The 18306-nt window shown below is 36.5% G+C and overlaps 1 protein-coding gene across 2 annotated transcripts; it reads left to right on the forward strand.

Annotated features, from left to right (window-relative positions):
* Window positions 1-797: 797 nt before the first annotated feature.
* On the forward strand, window positions 798-18019 carry LOC136676874 (rab-like protein 6). Of its 2 annotated transcripts, XM_066654142.1 has the most exons (17): window positions 798-920; window positions 1824-2201; window positions 2452-2586; window positions 4227-4274; window positions 5558-5587; window positions 6476-6528; window positions 7557-7648; window positions 8950-9090; window positions 9239-9344; window positions 10143-10246; window positions 11048-11430; window positions 13045-13207; window positions 14095-14304; window positions 14646-14979; window positions 15470-15671; window positions 15838-15896; window positions 16507-18019. In XM_066654142.1, exons 2-17 carry the CDS (start codon window positions 2069-2071, stop codon window positions 16711-16713), a joined length of 2400 nt encoding a protein of 799 aa, XP_066510239.1. In that variant the 5' UTR covers window positions 798-920; window positions 1824-2068; the 3' UTR covers window positions 16714-18019. The 2 variants fall into 2 exon arrangements, with proteins under 2 accessions (XP_066510239.1, XP_066510240.1); XM_066654143.1 differs by lacking the exon at window positions 5558-5587 and having other exon boundaries at window positions 16507-18017.
* The last annotated feature ends 287 nt before the right edge of the window (window positions 18020-18306 follow it).

Consider the following 18306-nt stretch of genomic DNA (forward strand, 5'->3'; position numbering starts at 1 on the left):
TTGTCTCCGTTATATTTCTCCACTGCCCAAAGATGAGGGGATTTGTACCACAATAACACACATTTGGCACTATGACCTTAAAATTATGGGCAGCTGTCCCGTAGTATTTCATATATATATATATATATATATATATATAGATAGACATGCATGCACAATGGGTAGATTCAGTAACATTTCACAGTTTTTGTAGTTATATTAATTTGAAAAGATGGTGAACATTGCACAGCACGTGAGGAACATGTTAATTAGATAATTAATCAGGTGTGCTGGACGAGGGAAAGCATAACAATACGGATATGGTTTCTACCAGACATCCACATAAAATAAAAAGTCACAAATTATATATATATATATATACAATGTCTTTGAGACTTTTATTTTGATAACCGAGTATTTTAAATTACTGTTATTACTTTCACATAGTTTCTAACCGTATTCGATTCAGATGTGGTATTTTCTAGCCCCTTCCCCCTGCAGTTTCATTCTTGTCTGTTAAATCCTACTTCTTTTTTCCTGAACCCTGAGGCTAAATTGAAGCGGCGTAGTTTTTATTACAAACTACGATTTGAATTATGCTTTTATTACAAACTATATTTTTAAATTAATAACATGACATTTATCTAATGTCATGGAACTTAATACTTTTGTAGGAAATGTAGACAAACAGGGAATCAGCAAACTTAATCCCGTGTGCTGGCTTATTACAATATATATTTCATTTATACTTCATAATGCCTGCCTGAAGTGTGCTCCCTCCTAAGGGCCCGAATTAGGGGCATGCTCTCCGTTTGTAACACGCCCTCTTCAGTTCCTCTTACGGTTTAATGCTTCACGTTTGATTTTTTGCTGCAGAATCCTGTGTGCTGAGGTGTCAGAGCTGTTAGGTGTTTTCTGTGAATGAAGATGTATCCAGAGGGGTCAGTATGAATGTGGACTATGTGTTTAAAGTAAATCAAGATCGTTTTAACACACTGCTAATAGTAACAGACACAGTTGTTGTTGACCGTTGCCGTTAGCTAACCTTTAGCCAGAATCTGTTGGTGTTTCAGTAGTAAGGGCAAAATTTTTTTTTTTTTATCTTTATAATATCTTAATCTAACGACGTATAAGATGATGACTGTCTTCAGTAAAACGCGTTCATCTTTTTACAGTCAGAATGGATGTTTGTAATGTGTTATAGCCACTGTAGTGAGTGGACCGTTGTTTGTATTGGTCCGCTGCAGTGCAGCAGTCAGTTGAAGCTTGACAGGCTTTTTAACCTGAGTGGTCCCTTCCTGCTCATGAAGCCCCTTCCACTGCACCATCTGAACATGCTAACATCTGTTTTTGCTATATAACACAACCCTTCTTTTATTTATTGTCAAGTCCAAACGTTCACTGGAACTATAATATTTATGTATAACTGCATAATTAAGTGATTTATTTTTATAGTATATATTTGTGGAGGCATAGACCCAGTTATGCTTCTGTCCATCCTTACATTGGACAACGCTGTCAGGTATTGGACCCAGATCCCAGACCTTAATATCAGCGAATATGTTTTGGAATTCTTGAACTGTGAAAAGCAGAAAAGGAAGCAACCAATTTTTTTGACTTAAATTTGGAGCTATGGAATTTATCCTTGCAGATGTTTTCTTTGAAAAACTGAAAGTAGATTGACTGAAGAAAATGGGACCATTTAAATATATATTTGGGGTCATATTTAGTGTTTGGGGCACTTGCCTTAATTTCTATTTAATATGTTGTTAGTGTCTTTAAACAGGTTTTGTCTTTATCCCCATAAGTCAGACTGCATTCTCTTGTCATTTCTTGTTATATAGGTATTGTTATATGAGAAGCATTAATTCTGAGACTGAACAGAAGACATCACCTCTGTCTGCGTGACTTTTTAAAGCCGATATTACCCAACATGACAAAGAAGCAAAGAAATGCTTAATCAATGTTTCCAGTGGCCTTTTCATCAGTTCGTGGGACATCCAAGGCTGAAGTAGAACCCAGCTTTTAGCAACGACTTTGAATTCAGTCAATACAGATTAGTAACTGAATTAAAAAGCCTCCCTTCAAAATGCTGTCTGCTCTGAAGAAGCTGGTTGGCTCTGAGCCACCTGTCCAGCAAAAGGACAAGAACATTCCTGCAGGTTTGCAGTCCATGAATCAGAGTTTACAGAGACGGTTTGCCAAAGGAGTGCAGTACAACAGTAAGTCTTTCATACATGGAGAGTATAAGACAGATTGTTAAGTAATAATAATGAGCATAATCTTTCAGTGCCTAAAGATTGTGCCTAAGTACGATGATTTCAGAAATGTGTCAGATTTCAGGATGAATGCATTTGTAAGCAGAGTATGGGTGGCCAGTTTCTAAAACACACAGTACACAAAATATTCCCTGTATTGTTTTTAAATGCAAATATGTTCTTATGCCTGATGCTGTGTTTTTGTGTGTTTTAGTGAAGATTGTGATTCGTGGAGACAGAAATACAGGAAAGAGTACTCTATGGCAGCGACTGCAGGGTGGAAAATTCCAAGAAGAATACATCCCCACTCAGGAGATCCAAGTCACCAGCATTCACTGGAATTACAAGAGTAAAACTTTTACTTTTATCAGGCAAATATCACCAGCACTCACGCATACATGTTAGGATACTGTTTTGATCACATTTGATTAGTGTGATCATTGTTTCAATCCATCAAGTGCTAAATATTGTTGCTTTGTTGTGTCTTCTCTTTTTCAAATATGTAATAATAATCTGATGTAGATGTACGACCAGGTAAATAAGCATTTTGTAAGCTATAACTAGAATCCATTAGAGTAGACTAGTGTAGATGAGTAGCTTTTAAATAGCTTGTTATATATCTGCTAATTGAAAACAAAGTCAGTTTTGTAAATTGTCTTCTGGTCATTCGTAGGTGACACCCAGTTACATTTGTTTCAACACATACAAGACTAAGCTCCTTTCTCTTTAAATAAGGAACAACTAATACACCTAACACTCAATACACAATAACATTTCAAGTACATTTTTAATTGCATGTAAACAATGACAAAGCGGGCATAAAATGTTGTACAGCTTGTCTCAAATAATAGTTTAGAAAAACACTTTTTACAGTTTCTTCTTTTTACTGTGCTTGCAAAGACCTTCACTGTGAGGGACAGCATTTCTTGTGGCTTCAGCCACAGGCTGATTGGCTCATTTTGTTGAAAGAAAGGTCTTTCTTCTTAAACACATGCCATGTTTAGCTATATGAGCATTCCAGGTCATTTTTTTAAAAAAAAAGTGACATGTCTCATTCCTTACAATGTGACTATTGTAAAGTCAAAGTAAAGTTTTTGTGGGTTGCAATTAGAGCAGTTCTTGCTTTGGGCTAAAAGCCTGTAAAATTATGTCCACTTTTAAGTACTTGGACTTCAGTCATGCAGCTGCATCACATCTGGATCATGTGATAGAGCTTTGGCAACCCATGTGGATTATATCCTACTTTGATTGGGTAAATGTTTCTTTTATCTGTAAATAACCTAATTCTTGAAAGCAATCTCTTTGCAGCCCTGGTAAAATTAATATCCAATCCAAACTAAATTATGAACCTCGGAACTTCATTTGCATTTTTATCTAGATTCTTGAATCTATCCGTTGAATCAATTCCAGACATTTTCTGGAGTTGCCTTTTCACAAATGTAGCATTCAGCCAGAGATTTTTGGTGGCAGATAGGTTTTCACAACCAGACATATCCCATGTGGTTTAGGCATGTGGCAGCGCGAGTTCAGGAGGCACGTAATGAATTCACTATGAATCCTCTGTAATGTTACTGGCTCAATTCACATATGGGCTTACTTGGACATTACCCACACTTTGGTAATCTGGTTGGAAAATGTTTGGGAAGTGTCTGGTACAAATGATTTGAACATTTGAGTTTGCACATACAGCTCCTCCTGGTTCTGTCGGGAAAGGTTTAGGGTTACCTTGCATGTTCGAAAGAGTCTTCTGGTAGATAAATGTAAACATTATTTGGAGTGCAGTAGTTATTTATATGAACTTTCATGTGTCAGAGTTGTGTAATCAGTTGTTTTTACTCAGTTGTAGGTGCTTCTAACTGCTGCAGCATTTAAGAACAGCAGCTGTGCCCTGCTTTACAATGGACTGTAGAAAGTTCTAGGGGAAGTAAGATTTGTGTATGTTTACAGTTTTTATTCAGGCCAGATTTTCTTTTCTTTAATGCCCCATAGCTACTGATGACGTAGTGAAAGTGGAAGTGTGGGACGTTGTGGATAAAGGTGAGTGTGTCATTTTCTGCTTTGTGTTTCCTCTGCATTAATTTTGTTGTTAAAGCCTAAATAAAACCATATTCAAAAAGATGGGAGTTTGTTTCAAAAGATATTTAGAATATTTAAGTTGACTGTATGGCCAAACATGCTGAAACCTGCTCATACAATATTTCTTTTGAAATATAGGGTTTTAATAGGTATTTTTAATTGAAGTTCAGTAACAATTTTTACTATTCTGAGTTGGAACATTTCTATGAGGATTTAGTTCATTCAGCCATGAGAACGATGGCTTGTAATAATATAGAATTATTAGGATTGGAAAACAAAAGCCATACAAGCTCTTCTAATGAAGCTCTTCTATATCCCTCTTTTTGTTTTCAAATGTTAATTTTGCCAGGTGGAGAATAAAAACATCACTTGTCTTTTGTGCTTCTGGCAGCTAAATGTCAAGTTTTTTCAGGTTTTCAGAGTTTTAAGTTGTTCATTTCTTTTTTTATTATTTGACGTGTTTGACCTTTTTTGGGAGTTATTAATTAAACTGTGACATAGTGTCAAAATACGAAAGTAATTATTTTAAAATCATAATTTATGATTTAGAAAAAAACAAGCAGTTATTTCAAGTTATACCTCATTATTCAAGAAAATTAATTATTTCCACATTGTATCTTATACACTGCATCCTTACCTCTCTGCCTGCTTGAAATGGGCTCCCAAATTTTACACTAACATTTTTTTAAATACTAAATAAAGACTGAACACCAATCATATTTCTAACAATAAAATCCATTATTTTAAGCAATAATGGTAATTAATTTAATTAATTTACTTTCTTTTGTTTTATTTACAGTTTTAGTTGAAAAATTTCAAGTGATAAAAACTAAGACAAAACTAGGAAAAAGCCAAAGGATTTAATCACACATTGAAATCTGTGTTCTAAAGCAAGATAAAAACACTGTAATACCTATTCAAAGTTAAGAATTTTCTTTCTTTTTCTTGTAAGTCACCTTTGTAAAATTGTGAGAGAATCATTGTGAACCTATTTATTTATTTACTTATTTAATACATTGTGAAAGGCCATTGTCCATTTTATTTTTTTATTATATACAAGTTTAGAAACTAGCTCACTGCATGCTGTCGTGTACCTCCATCTGTTTTAAGGTGTCATTAATGCATGGTCACCACCCCGTCTCACTCTCTTTCTCACACACACACACACACACACACACACACAGAGTCCACTCCTTAAGTCTATTAATGTTATTTCTCTTGCTCTGCTCCTGCTGTGCACCCAGGACAAAAAATCCCACTTCCTGAAGGTGTAGGTGAGACACTCCACTATGTAGAGAATGTAGATTTCAGCATGCGATTTTTTTAGCCTGTGTTTAATGGATGTGTTTGCTGTGTGTGGTGCAATCTGAATGCAAACATCAATGCTGCTTTTTACTGATTGCAGAGCAGCTGATGTGTAAAACGGATTTAATCCTTGGTCATGTGTGCTGTGCAGGCTTTCAGCCTTAAATCTCACAGCAGACCATGACAGTGTTCAATATTACGCATTCTATAGCAATATTGCAACACATTGTATTAACAAGTCTAATGTTGGGTATGTTCTCTTCTAAAACTGCACTAGAGCTGTCACCATTGTATGCATTTGTGATTGTGTAATTCAATTATTGTCACTGTATAAACTATAATGATATAATAAATTATTCCCCTATGTCAGTTTGTGAGCTGACACTTTTTTAAATTGTAAAGTATATTGTACCATGCAAAAATCAAAGACCAACCCAACCTTCATTTCAGTCAAAATCACCAAATACAGCTGGTTTCAAGAGATATCTGCATAAATGGAGAGAGAGAATGATTGATGTGCATTTTCAAATAATGGTGACTGAACTAGTTCCCTCATTTATTCACACGGAACACAATATACACAATACAGTTCCGCAAAAATGTTACACAATCTCTCAGAAGCCTGGCAAGTAATGGTTTTTAGTTAGTATTTGATGCATGTCTCTTGTGGTTACTTTTTCTAAGTATTGTTACCATTCTGTGTCTTCATTTTCTTTTTGTGGCTAAATACTGCATGTTTTCTGTTGCTACGTTACACTGCAGCCTATAACTGCTCTGACTCACTACACACGTCTTTTTGTTGATCTTACTGGGTTTGTTTTTTTGTTTTTTTTTTCTTTTTCTCCCACACCCTCCAGGCAAGAGTAAAAAGCGGAGTGAAACCCTCAAACTGGAGAATGAACCACAAGAGGTAACACGGATTGAGTGGGTGTTGTTAGTGGGTGTTTTTTTACTTTTTTAGTACAGTTTGGATAAGAGACAAATCTGATCCTAAATCAGCATTTACTTTAGGCTTTACTGTACTATGATGGTATTTTATGTATAACCCGAGTGAAACCGTATGGCTGATAATAAGACCCCATGTATTTATAACTACTGGTTTTATTAGTTGCCAATAAAACTTGACACTGTATAATATCAAAAGCAAGCAACAGAATTTTGAGTTTATGTAATGAAAGGGGATAGTCAGAAATTACTTCACAATCTTAACAAAGGCAAACGTTACATACAGTGAGCTTCATAAATATAGGCACCCTTGATGGCCATTTATAACAAATATCCAGGGTTGTTCCTAAAACATCAACATTTCAGTCCTCACCCTGCCGTTGATATGTAAACAATGTCCATTTAATCCATTTCCCTTTACATTGTTCCTCTTGCATTCTTATCATATGTGTCAACTGTTGCATGTCATATATTTCACTCACCATCTTCAACCATTAATCTTGTGTTGGTGGCTCTTGTTTGTAACATCTCCTCGTGATGGCTTTTTACAAGCTGCTAAGAAAGTCTGATCTTAACACAACATTGCCTGAGAAATTACCCAAGTACATCACTGCACAAGACATGGGTATATCATAACCCAAAATTTTAACTATAACTAAATGGACTGTCTTCCAAAACTGTTCAATTCAACTATACAAAGCCAAAGGATGTGAGAATGGTTTACATTTACATTTACATTTTCTTCAACATGGTTGGGGTATTGAGATAAATTTACTACTAATTTTGGGAGTGACAAATAATCTTATTAAATTTTTCCAAGAATGTTCTCTCCAAATACATGATGATGTAGTGTATTGTTGTGTTCTCCACATAAATGACCATTCTTCAGAAATAAATTAAAAAAAAAAAAAAAAATCTATTTGTTAATTAGCCGAGCCTCAGTTTGTAGTAAATTGCATGTAAATCTTGTTTTGTGTTCTATGTGTCTTACAGACTGATAATGAGATGGCATTGGATGCTGAGTTTTTGGATGTGTATAAAAACTGCAATGGAATCATCATGATGTTCGACATCACTAAACAGTGGTAAGATAACACACTGCTGAATATAATGTGCCACTGCTTCTTGGTCAGATGTACTACATGCTTTAGTGTTTGTCTAGTTAATGAAAGCCCTAATAATAAAACTTAATCAGAGAGAATGCGAGAGGTTAGGGTAATGTAAGGCACTCAAATTCTGGTCCTGGGGTTGCCCTACATTGCTCCTCCTCTTGTGCAGTGTGTCTGATTATTGTCTGTTCAGTGAAGTGCTTCTTAAGGATACACTGTGCAGTACAGGAGAATTTGGGGCCAGTTTTGCAGACCTTGGGAGTATTTTTAGCACAATAGTCTGTTTTAAGGGCAAAATGTACAGCAATACGTTAGTTTGTACCTTTGCTGAAGTTCAAAGAAGACTTTTCTGTGAGATTTTGATTGTATTTAACTTCAGGAGCATTATCACACATAGACCCCATTCACACCAGACATTAACATGTATCCTAGGTGGTCCAATTGTAAGTGGTCAACACGAAGTACCAGTGTGAGTGTGGTACAATGCATCTTGTAGTTCACTGAAACCACATCCTAAAGTGGCCAGAGACACACATGATCACATTAGTCTTGTAGTGTGCACATTAAATCATCTCAATGCATTTCTAAAAGCAGTAAGCACTGCCTACATCAACTGCGTCATGGCCCTAGCCCAGGTGTGAACAAGGTCAGAATTATGCTAGTGGGCTTTATACACCTGTAACTAACTTACTTGACTTTGAGTCTGGTGACCTTAGCGAAGCTGTTCCAGAACATTCATTCATGCATTGTCTTTAACTGCTTTTCCAGTTCAGGGTTGCGGTGGGTCAGGAGCTTACCCAGAATCACTGAGCACAAGCAGGAACACACACACACACACTAGAGGGGTCACCAGTCCTTCACAGGGCGACACACACATTCACACATTCACTCACACCTATGGACAATTTTGAGTCACCAATCCACCTACCAATATGTGTTTTTGGACTGTGGGAGGAAACCGGAACACAGAACACACCAAACTCCTCACAGACAGTCACCCGGAGCGGGACTCGAACCCACAACCTCCAGGTTCCTGGAGCTGTGTGACTGCGACACTACCTGATGCTCCAGAACATTCGAAAATCTATGCATGCTGTGTGTGCAGCATTAAATGATGTAGTAGAATGCATCCTACTTTATTTGACAAGGGACATGTTCAGACAAGTAAAAGAAAGTCCAATTTGAGTTCAGTTCAATTTTAAGGGCTATTATGAGAAATTATTTATTATAGCATAAAGCTATTATTATACTTAAGAGTGCTTTTTACTGTTGCCTAGGACGTATAACTACATACTCCGAGAGTTACCCAGAGTGCCAACTCATGTTCCTGTGTGTGTGCTTGGCAATCATCGAGACATGGGCGAGCACAGGGTCATCCGACCTGATGACATTAGAGAATTCATTGCCAGACTCAACAGGTATTGCAGGTTTTGTGCAGTGCAAAATAAGCCATTAAAGTAAAGATTGCTTATGTTTTAGTGCTGTCATAGTGTGTGCTCTTAATTGATTCCAAAACTTCCCTTGTCAGAATAAATCAGTTTTTTTTCTTTGTTTCCCCATATACAGGCCTTTGGGTTCTTCCTACATTCACTATGCTGAGTCTTCCATGAAAAATGGCTTTGGCTTAAAATATTTGCACCGATTTTTCAACATTCCTTTCTTGCAACTTCAGGTAAGATTTGAAGAGTTTCTCACTGCATGAATGTAGCAGTGTATGATCATGCACCATCCATACTATTGAACACAGAGACGGGCTTAGAGAGACTACTTTTTAAATGGTTTAAGATGGAAACCATTCACTATACTTTAACTTGCTCTTCCATTTTAGGTAAACTGTTTCAGATGTCTACAGTTTGATCTGGTGTGTCAGATTTCAGTCCTGGAAGATCACAGATTTAGTGTTCCCCTGGTTTTGAACAGACTGAAATACCACTGAAATGTTTAAAATATTATATGAATTATACACCTCACGTTTATGAATGTTACAGATTTGATTTAATATTTCATTATTTAATGCATCTTGATTCCATCATGATTTTTATTTATTTAAAATATGCTGTGGTTAGAGTTGATATTAAAATGCACACGAATTTGCATCTAAATAATAGATGAATTGTTGAAGTTTGCAGAAAAAGAAAATGTATTTTGCCAAAAAACAAATTTGCTCTGTTTATTCTTATACAATGAAATCACCTGTCGATCCAGAATGCACACTGAATGTAATTATCGGTTTGTGTATAATAATTTATAAATTGGTTGATGATTTTATTACTTTTAAATAATATGACAAAATGGCAGTATCAAGCCTGACTCAGTTCAGTAATTGAATGCATAAAGCCATCTCTGTGTTTCAGTCTGTAACATTTTCATACAGACCACTACTGTCTCACTTGTTGTAATTGGTCCACTGAGTAGCTTCATTAGGGGCAGTCGATTTAAACGTAATTGCTGCTAATGGTGATGTGTGCAGAGAGAGACTCTGTTACGGCAGCTGGAGACCAATCAGCTTGACATGGACGCCACACTGGAGGAGTTGACTGTCCAGCAGGAGACAGAGGACCAGAATTATGAGATGTAAGAACATTTGTTTGGGATTTTAGAAACCTTTGGGACAAAGCCTAAAGTTTCTGTTAAGTTGAACCTTTCTATAATGCTTCTAATTAAACACTGAGAGGATTACTGTAAGCCTCTTGATTGGAAAAAATGGTTACATATTTGAAACACAACTGAAAATTAGTGTCAAATTTGATACAGCACGGCACTCCCATTGGTCAGGACTTGAGATACCAGCATATGTATGAAATGTGCTTTGTAAATGTACTTGCCTTAATTGAACAGATTAGTTTTATAAACAGATTTTTTTTATTTTGTGAGACCAGTTTCATGAAATACTCTTTTCCTTTTGGATTCTGTGGATACATCAGTGACGGTGAACCATACAACTTTTTATAGAGTTTTTTTCTCAAATGAAAGAATCACTGTTAATCTCTTATGTTAAATGTCAAGACAAATATATCTTTATATGAGTGAAATTCACATACAAGGATTAAATCCATTTATCTTAAATTATAATATTTACAGAAGTTTATTACATTAATAATAATAATAATAATAATAATACAATTTAATTTAAACATTGAATATGTTGAACAGGTATGCTTGTTTAAACAGCAGATCTCATTTCCAGTTGTTAGATTTTTCTCTATATATTTGTTAGCTTGTTTACACTTGAGAGTTCCTGTTTTTTCTGGATAATGTTCTGCATATATTCATAAAAATGTTTTCCACACTAAAAATAATTTGAATTCAATTAAATAAAAGTTTGTGTCAGGAGTGCATTGACAAAAAATTGCATGTTTTGAAATAATTCTGCAGATTTCTGGAGATGATGGAGACTCGTACTAAAGGCTACACTTCACAGAGTGCTGCTAATGGTCAGAGTCCATCTTCAGGCTCACAGTCACCTATTGTGACAGCAGGGGGCAGCTCCACAAACAGCTCTAGCCCTGGGACCCCCCAACAGCCAGCAGGCATTCCCCAGAGCCCTCAGTCTCCATCATCTTCTCCTTCTCCGCCTTCTCCTCCCCTCCCCACAGCCCAAACTCCAGAGAGACCAGCCCCCGGACCAGCCTCTGCTCCGGCCCCCTCTCCAGCACTGGCCCCGGCCCCTTCACCAGCTTCACAGCCAAACAAACGCAGCTTCATATCCAGGCTGTTTGGCACAGCCCCCAGCCCTGAACCACCTGCAACTGCACCAGGTGAGTGTTTTACAAACTATATATGTTTACAATGTGGAGCAAGGATATTACCAGCAGAATTTATTTGGAATGTATGTATCTTTTTATTCAGGCACATATCTGTCTTCAGCACAGGAAACTAACTTCCACAATAATGAACAAATATAGCATCACAGCTTTGCTTTTTGGTATATTTTTGTTAGTGATATGTGCTGATATTTTAACATGATAACCATTGTTTAATTCTAGAATTTTATGAAAGGGGAATATGGATACTTTGTGGTATTTTCAAATCTAAAACACGACGTAATTTTCTTTGTTTTTAATATAAATTTCAGGTGATTTGTGTTCTTGATGTACTGACAGTATCCACAAAATGCTCTGGAAGACGTGATACAGTAAATATCATTCATCAGAATGCCATAAAATATTTTTAATATTATTTAATATCGCCCACCTGTACATTGTATGTTAAATCATGTGTTTGTTAAAAAAAAAATACATTTAAGTGCGAGCACATGCACATACCCTGGAGCTTAAAGCATAAAGGATTAAGCTTTGTGACTTCATGTTTTGTTCTGATGTTTATATCTCTTTGATATTGTTTGGGGATTGGTCCATTCTAGACCTATACCTAAATGGCACTTTGTTTACATATCAGCACATGCACTTGCATATTTTGAGAATTTTGCCCTAGACTAGACCCTTTAAGACATTGAATAACGGAAAGGATTAGTCCTCGTGAACATCATGAGGTTTTTTCAGAAAAGTATCACAAGACCATTTCAAATTCCTGCGTCTGTGGGTGTCATTTACCCCCCAGCACCACGAGGATGTGTAGTGTCAAAGCTGCCAGTAGGCGCTGTGCAAATGTAAGGAGAAAACATTTAAGCTACTTGTGAAAGAGTTAAAGTTTTATCAATAGGAGTGCACTTTTAACTTGAAGTCAGCAGACTCTCTGTCACTGGAGCTTATTGTAGCCTTACACAAGGCTAAATGTGCTGCAAAGACTGAAGACATCATGCTCAACACAAAAGATACATATCTTTCTTGTTTCTCTCTCTTTTTTTTCCCTGAGGTCAATTTATTATATTTTTCTTTATGCAGCAAAAAGAGTCATAGTATATATTTCTATTTCCATTTTCCACTCTGTCTTTCTTGGAGAATACACATATTTTAGACCCATATACTATATGCAAATTACCTCTGACTTGGCTAATCTCATTCATAAAAGTCCAAAACACTCATTGTAACCATAACATGAATGAATACAACTAAACAGCTCTAGTCTAAATAGATGAATATAAACATATGTATTTACAAATGCTTTATACATTTTTCATCTATGCACTTTGTATACTGGGTTGTGAAAGGTATATTTATGAAATGTTAACATGGCATATTTATTGTGTTGAAGAAAATTTGCTTGCAAACCCCTGAACAAAAAGATTGCTTGCAAGCACAAAAAATGAACTCTGCAGTTTGCAGGTTTTCTTATCCAGTGATTAATATGGGCTCAAAGTCCACTTCTTTTATTAATGCCTGTACTCTGCTAATCTTTTAAGTAATTCAGAGGATTTATTTGGGTGTGTAATCTGTTTTTCTTTTGTTTGTTTGTTTGTTTTGTATTTTCAGATGTGGAGTCAGTGACTCCTGAAGTTCCACCCACAGTTAAGAGTGTGGATGACTTTGTGCCCGATGACAGGCTGGACAAGAGTTTCTTAGAGGACAGTGTTCCATCCAGTAGCAAATCCAGAATGAACATACAACCCCAGGCAGCAGGCCTGGACAGTGATAGGTATAGTATGTTTGATTGTTGATTGTTCAGCTTGATATTGATATAGATGACTTCACAATAAATCTCATAATAAACATCAGAACACTAAGGCTACATTCACACAGCAGGTAAAATCTGATATTGGGATGAAATCTGATATTTTTTGTTCAGCTGTTCACACTGTCTGTGTAATGTGACCTATATCTGACATCAGTTTGAACAGATCATGCTTCTTAACTGACCCACATGCGCAAAAGTAGAATGCTTCAGGCCCTGACCAGAAGGAAACATAAGGTCTGTTTCATACAAAGCATTGATGCTTCTTTTGCTCCATTGCAAATTTGTTGGGTTTACTGCAATAACAAAGTCTCCCAAGAGAAGGAGATGAGCGCTGACATAATGAGTTTAATATTTCCATGTTCCACACTTAAGCAGCTTCATACAGACATGAACAAAATAAAACTGATAAAGAACTGCTAAGAAATAAGTTTGTTTCCCTGTTTTATGTTACAAAATTAATATGCTTTGAACAGTCCCCTTTCATGTCCTAAACACTTCAAATTAAAATGAAAATACTTTAGACTGATGTCTGTGTATCATTGTCAACTGCCATGGTGTGACTTAAAAGTCACATTAATTGTGATCTGGCTGTTCAGTTAGAGTCACATTGCCATAGATTGGATTTTAATATGATATAAGGACGTGACCTAAATCTGATTTTTAAAAAGATCAGGTTGAATGTGATTTTTGCTGTTCATACGGTGACACAAATGACCTATCTGTCCCATATATGAAGAAACATTGTATTTGGGCTGAGAGTTTTTTGCTTCTCATTCTCATTCACATGCTGTTTTTTTCTTTCTCTCTCTCTCTCTCTCTCTCTCTCTCTCTCTCTCTCTCTCTCTCAGTGATGGCGAGGGTAGAGGAGGGAACCCAATGGTTGCTGGTTTTCAGGACGATTTGGACCCTGATGACACTGAGCAGAGTCACCAGGAACCCAAAGAGTCTGTGCTCAGTAAAGATTTGGACATAACTCTGTCCAGTGATGAGGGAGAGGACACAGCTAGACCAGCAGTGATTCAGGATGAGGATGTGGAGCTCACACCCAACAATCCTCTGTAAGACCAGTGTTAGAGGGAAATTAAAGTTACTGTTTGCATTCATCTCTTTGATGTTGCCCAGTGTAAACATATATAATAATAATAATATACTACTTTCCACAGTTCTGTAGCTTAGACAAATTCATGATTATGCATGCACTTTGTCCAGTGCTGAGGTAATGAATATAAGCTTTCCTTTTTAGCCATATTAGTCTTGAAGCTCCAGCATGTAAAGAAGCGAACTTCAGACACCAGCGTGGCTGATCATAAGGGGACATATGTGTCTCTTCAATTTTTGAGCAATTATCCCTCATCTAAATGGAATTTCAAATACAAATTTTGTTCTTTTTTTCCCACAGGGAGGATTTGAGTTCTTTAACATTAGAGGACAAACCTAAAGCCTTGGACTCCATGCCTTCAGTCCAGCCACATGTATTTGACATGAACACAGAGCCTTCTATACTAGTTCCAACTCCTGCACACACTACATGCACTCCTCAGGCACAGGCACACACTCCTTCAGAGGCAGCCAGCCTTCAACCAGTTGCCCACAATAAAATGAAATCAGGTTTTGGTCAAGGAGACTCTTCTGACACTGACCCCGAGGCTCCGGTGGCTCAGCAGATGCTTTCCTTTGTTATGGATGACCCTGACTTTGAGAGTGAGGAAGAACATGTCCAGAAGGTAGACAAGGTAGGATAAAGATTAATAGATAATGATAATGAGTGTGGTTACATTACATTTATAGACACATGTTTTGGCATGACTATTCAAAACCTTGGAATCTCTGTGTATGTACACTATACTATAATATAGTGACTTACTAATATTGTACTTTGTTGACACCTACTCATGCAATATTTCTTCAGAATTGAAGGTTGTTAATAGTTAGGCCTTGTTTCCAACTACAGTTGTACTCATTTTATTTTATATTCAGTGTAAATTATACAAGATATGCACAGGTGAATCTGTGTTCATAGCAGGTTTAAGTGACTGTTAGTAAATTAGTAAGTAGTGCCTCTGAAACTTTGAACATACAGAAATCTATATGTTTTAATGAGAACTATGGCTTGTTTTGTTTTTGAGTAGATGAGTATTGTTGTAACAAAGGCAAGTAGGATGGATAACCTCTACTGGGATGAGTCGACTTCTTTCCTTTTCTGTTTTGTTTCTGTTCTGAAAGGATGATTTTCCTGTACGGGATGATTTTCCTGCGCGGGACGATTTGTCTGACCTTTCTGATGATGAGCTTGTCCCTACGAAGGTGTCCGAGCCTCAGAAGACCCCTGTCCGTTCTTTTAAACAAAAAAATGACAGCGACCTTTTTGGCTTGGGTTTTGAGGAGAAGACAACCAAGAGAAAAGACAGCAGTGAAGAGCAAGAAGGCAAGTACTTCCTACAGACCTTTTCTATCTAAGGAATCTTTAGATTGCCATTTCGAATCTAGTGTTAATTTGCCCATGCTAATTGATTGAATGTTGTTGTTTATTTGATGACCTGAAGTTTGAACCTGAATTTGAGCTTAATTTTTATTTTTTATTTTTTTGCCAGAAAAAGAAAGTAAACACTCCACAAAAGAAAAGAAGAAAAAGAAGAAAAAGACAAAAGAGGTTTGTATGATTTTCATAATATTGTGCTCAATTTATTTTCATTTTTTACAGACCAGATGATTTAATTGGTGTATCTTGAGTTTTGTTATGTAATATAGTGTAGCATCATAATTAAAATCATCAAAAGTAGTCACTGTTGCTCTAACATGGACATTTAGCCGGCCAGAAAGTTACACTAAATCCCTTCCACTTCCCCATTGGCAGAACCAACATACACTTTATATGCAAAATCTGTAGACACCACTTATAATTGGTGAATTTTGCTATTTTAAGGTACATTCATTAAGAACACAGCCCTTCACTTGTGCACAGAAAACCATACACAAGTACGAATTGAAATAGAACACACTGCAGCAGCTGCACCGTGCTCAATGTCAGGAAGTGAATTGTTTGCATCTGTTGTGATGGAGCATCATCCAGTATTTTTGGCAAGTGTTGGAGAGTCCTTGGTGATCCAGAACTAACAATCAAGCATCATTAACTCACCTCAGTATATTGTTTAACTGAATGCAGTCACATCCAGAAAGAAATATTGTTTTTAAAAGTACACTGATAAAATTTGCCTGTTAACTAAAGGTTTGTATTACTACTCTGCTTGTCTCTGCTGTAGGAGGAGGAAAAAGCCAGCAAGAAGAAACATAAACATAAGAAAAAGGAGAGAGAGGAGGCAGCAGGAGCAGCTGAGGAGAAGGAGAAGAAAAAGTCCCACAAAAAGTCTCGCAGTAAGAAGCCAGGTGATCTGGACGACCTGGAGGCATTTCTGGCTGGAGGAGAGGGTTCTGCCAAAAGAGAGGAGGGAGACTATGAAGAGCTTTAGAATGCCAGGTTTCCTGGAATATGACTTAACATGTGTGTGTGTGCACTACTGGCCTCAACAAGATTTAGAGAAGACATTTAACATTTCATGACATGTTCTGATTTGAAAAAAAGAAAAAAAAAAAAAAAACATTGTTATTTCACTTCCGATGTCCACCACAGAGGGCAGCAACAAACAGCTTTCCGCACTCAAACTGCAATAAGTGGAAAAGCCATTGAAATCTGCTGGATCCTGCATGTACCAGTTCTACCTGAGCAGCCTCCTTTTGTTGTTTTTGCTCTAGGCTACCTGCTGGCTTTTCTCCTCTGTGTTTTCTTCTTGTTTTGGCTTTTTTTGGTTAACCACTCCAAACATGAACCTTTGTGAATGTTTTTCTTTGCTGCAGATGCATCTGTTTATTAGGTGTCCTTGTGTAAAGTCTAGGAATAGCTGCAAAAAGCATGCTTTTTTTAATGTGGTGTTAGCGAATGGCTCCAGGTTCTTTTTTTTGTTTGTTTGTTTGTTTTTGTATTTTTGGTGAAATGTGCTGCATACTGTACTTTGTGAATTATTCTCTATAAGGTGCCCAAATTACATTCTTGCAGATTTATTTTAGAATGTAACAGTTAAAATCTCATGTAGGTTTTAAGGGGCAGGGAGTAACATAATTACTGAGTTCTGGATAGTTTCAGAGTACATAGCTTTTAGATAAATTATTACATATAAACTGGCCATTGTTTTCTCTGCCACTAATTCCTACACGCAAGTGTGCACGAGCAAAATAGATCTGCTATAAAAAACCAAGATGTTACAAACAGTTCTCAGGTTGGTGACTGTTCTAAATTGCACAGAATAAATACATTAGATATTCAAGCGCAAACCCTGTTGTCAGGTTAGCAGGTTAAGTTTAGTCTCTGGCATTGAACTATCACTGATTTTTTGATACATTATTCTCTGGAGTGAGGAACAATTTAGCTTCAGCCTCCCAGCTTGGTAGCATACCATCACAGGAAAAGACAAAAAAGGTTGGAATGAATTACCTGTGACTAAAACTTAGTAAAAACGTATAGAAACATATATAAATACACAGTACCAGTGCCAAAGTCTTAAGCACCTAAGCACACTTATCTCAGCAGTGATTGTCTTTAAAATAAAAGACAGATGAACAAAATGGATCACTGTGTATCATTGGAATAGTGATGCATAAGTACATAGCCCTAAAAAATACACAAGTAAGAATTATATATTTTTTCCATATTTCCAAAGTAGTGTAACTGGTGTTGAGCTAGTTACAAGAGCAAATTTTGATTCCTAAAACATACTATAAAATGTATAATTCTAAAATATGAAATTGTTATTAATAATAATAATAATATGTTTATTCTAATATAGTATGTTTATTTTAATATTGCCATCTTGTTCTCAATTTCTGTGCCTGTAACTTTTGCCCAGTAATGTATGTTTAGGGGAAACCTGAAAAATATCAGGAAAATATCTGGAAACAGCAACTTAAAATACCCCCCCACACACCACCCACACACACACACAACTTTACACCTCTCACCATGTACTGCTGCCTTAAAGTCAAATCTCAGTCGTGATGGAATAAGTGTT

The sequence above is a fragment of the Hoplias malabaricus genome, chromosome X2 (assembly GCF_029633855.1).
Source record: "Hoplias malabaricus isolate fHopMal1 chromosome X2, fHopMal1.hap1, whole genome shotgun sequence".
NCBI classification, from domain to species: domain Eukaryota; kingdom Metazoa; phylum Chordata; class Actinopteri; order Characiformes; family Erythrinidae; genus Hoplias; species Hoplias malabaricus.

Coding starts and splice junctions, on each gene's coding strand:
- LOC136676874 (XM_066654142.1), top strand. CDS start 2,069: ATGCTGTCTGCTCTGAAGAAGCTGGTTGGCTCTGAGCCACCTGTCCAG. Junction 2,202..2,451: donor CAAAGGAGTGCAGTACAACA/GTAAGTCTTTCA, acceptor TGTGTGTTTTAG/TGAAGATTGTGATTCGTGGA. Junction 9,091..9,238: donor TTCATTGCCAGACTCAACAG/GTATTGCAGGTT, acceptor CCCCATATACAG/GCCTTTGGGTTCTTCCTACA.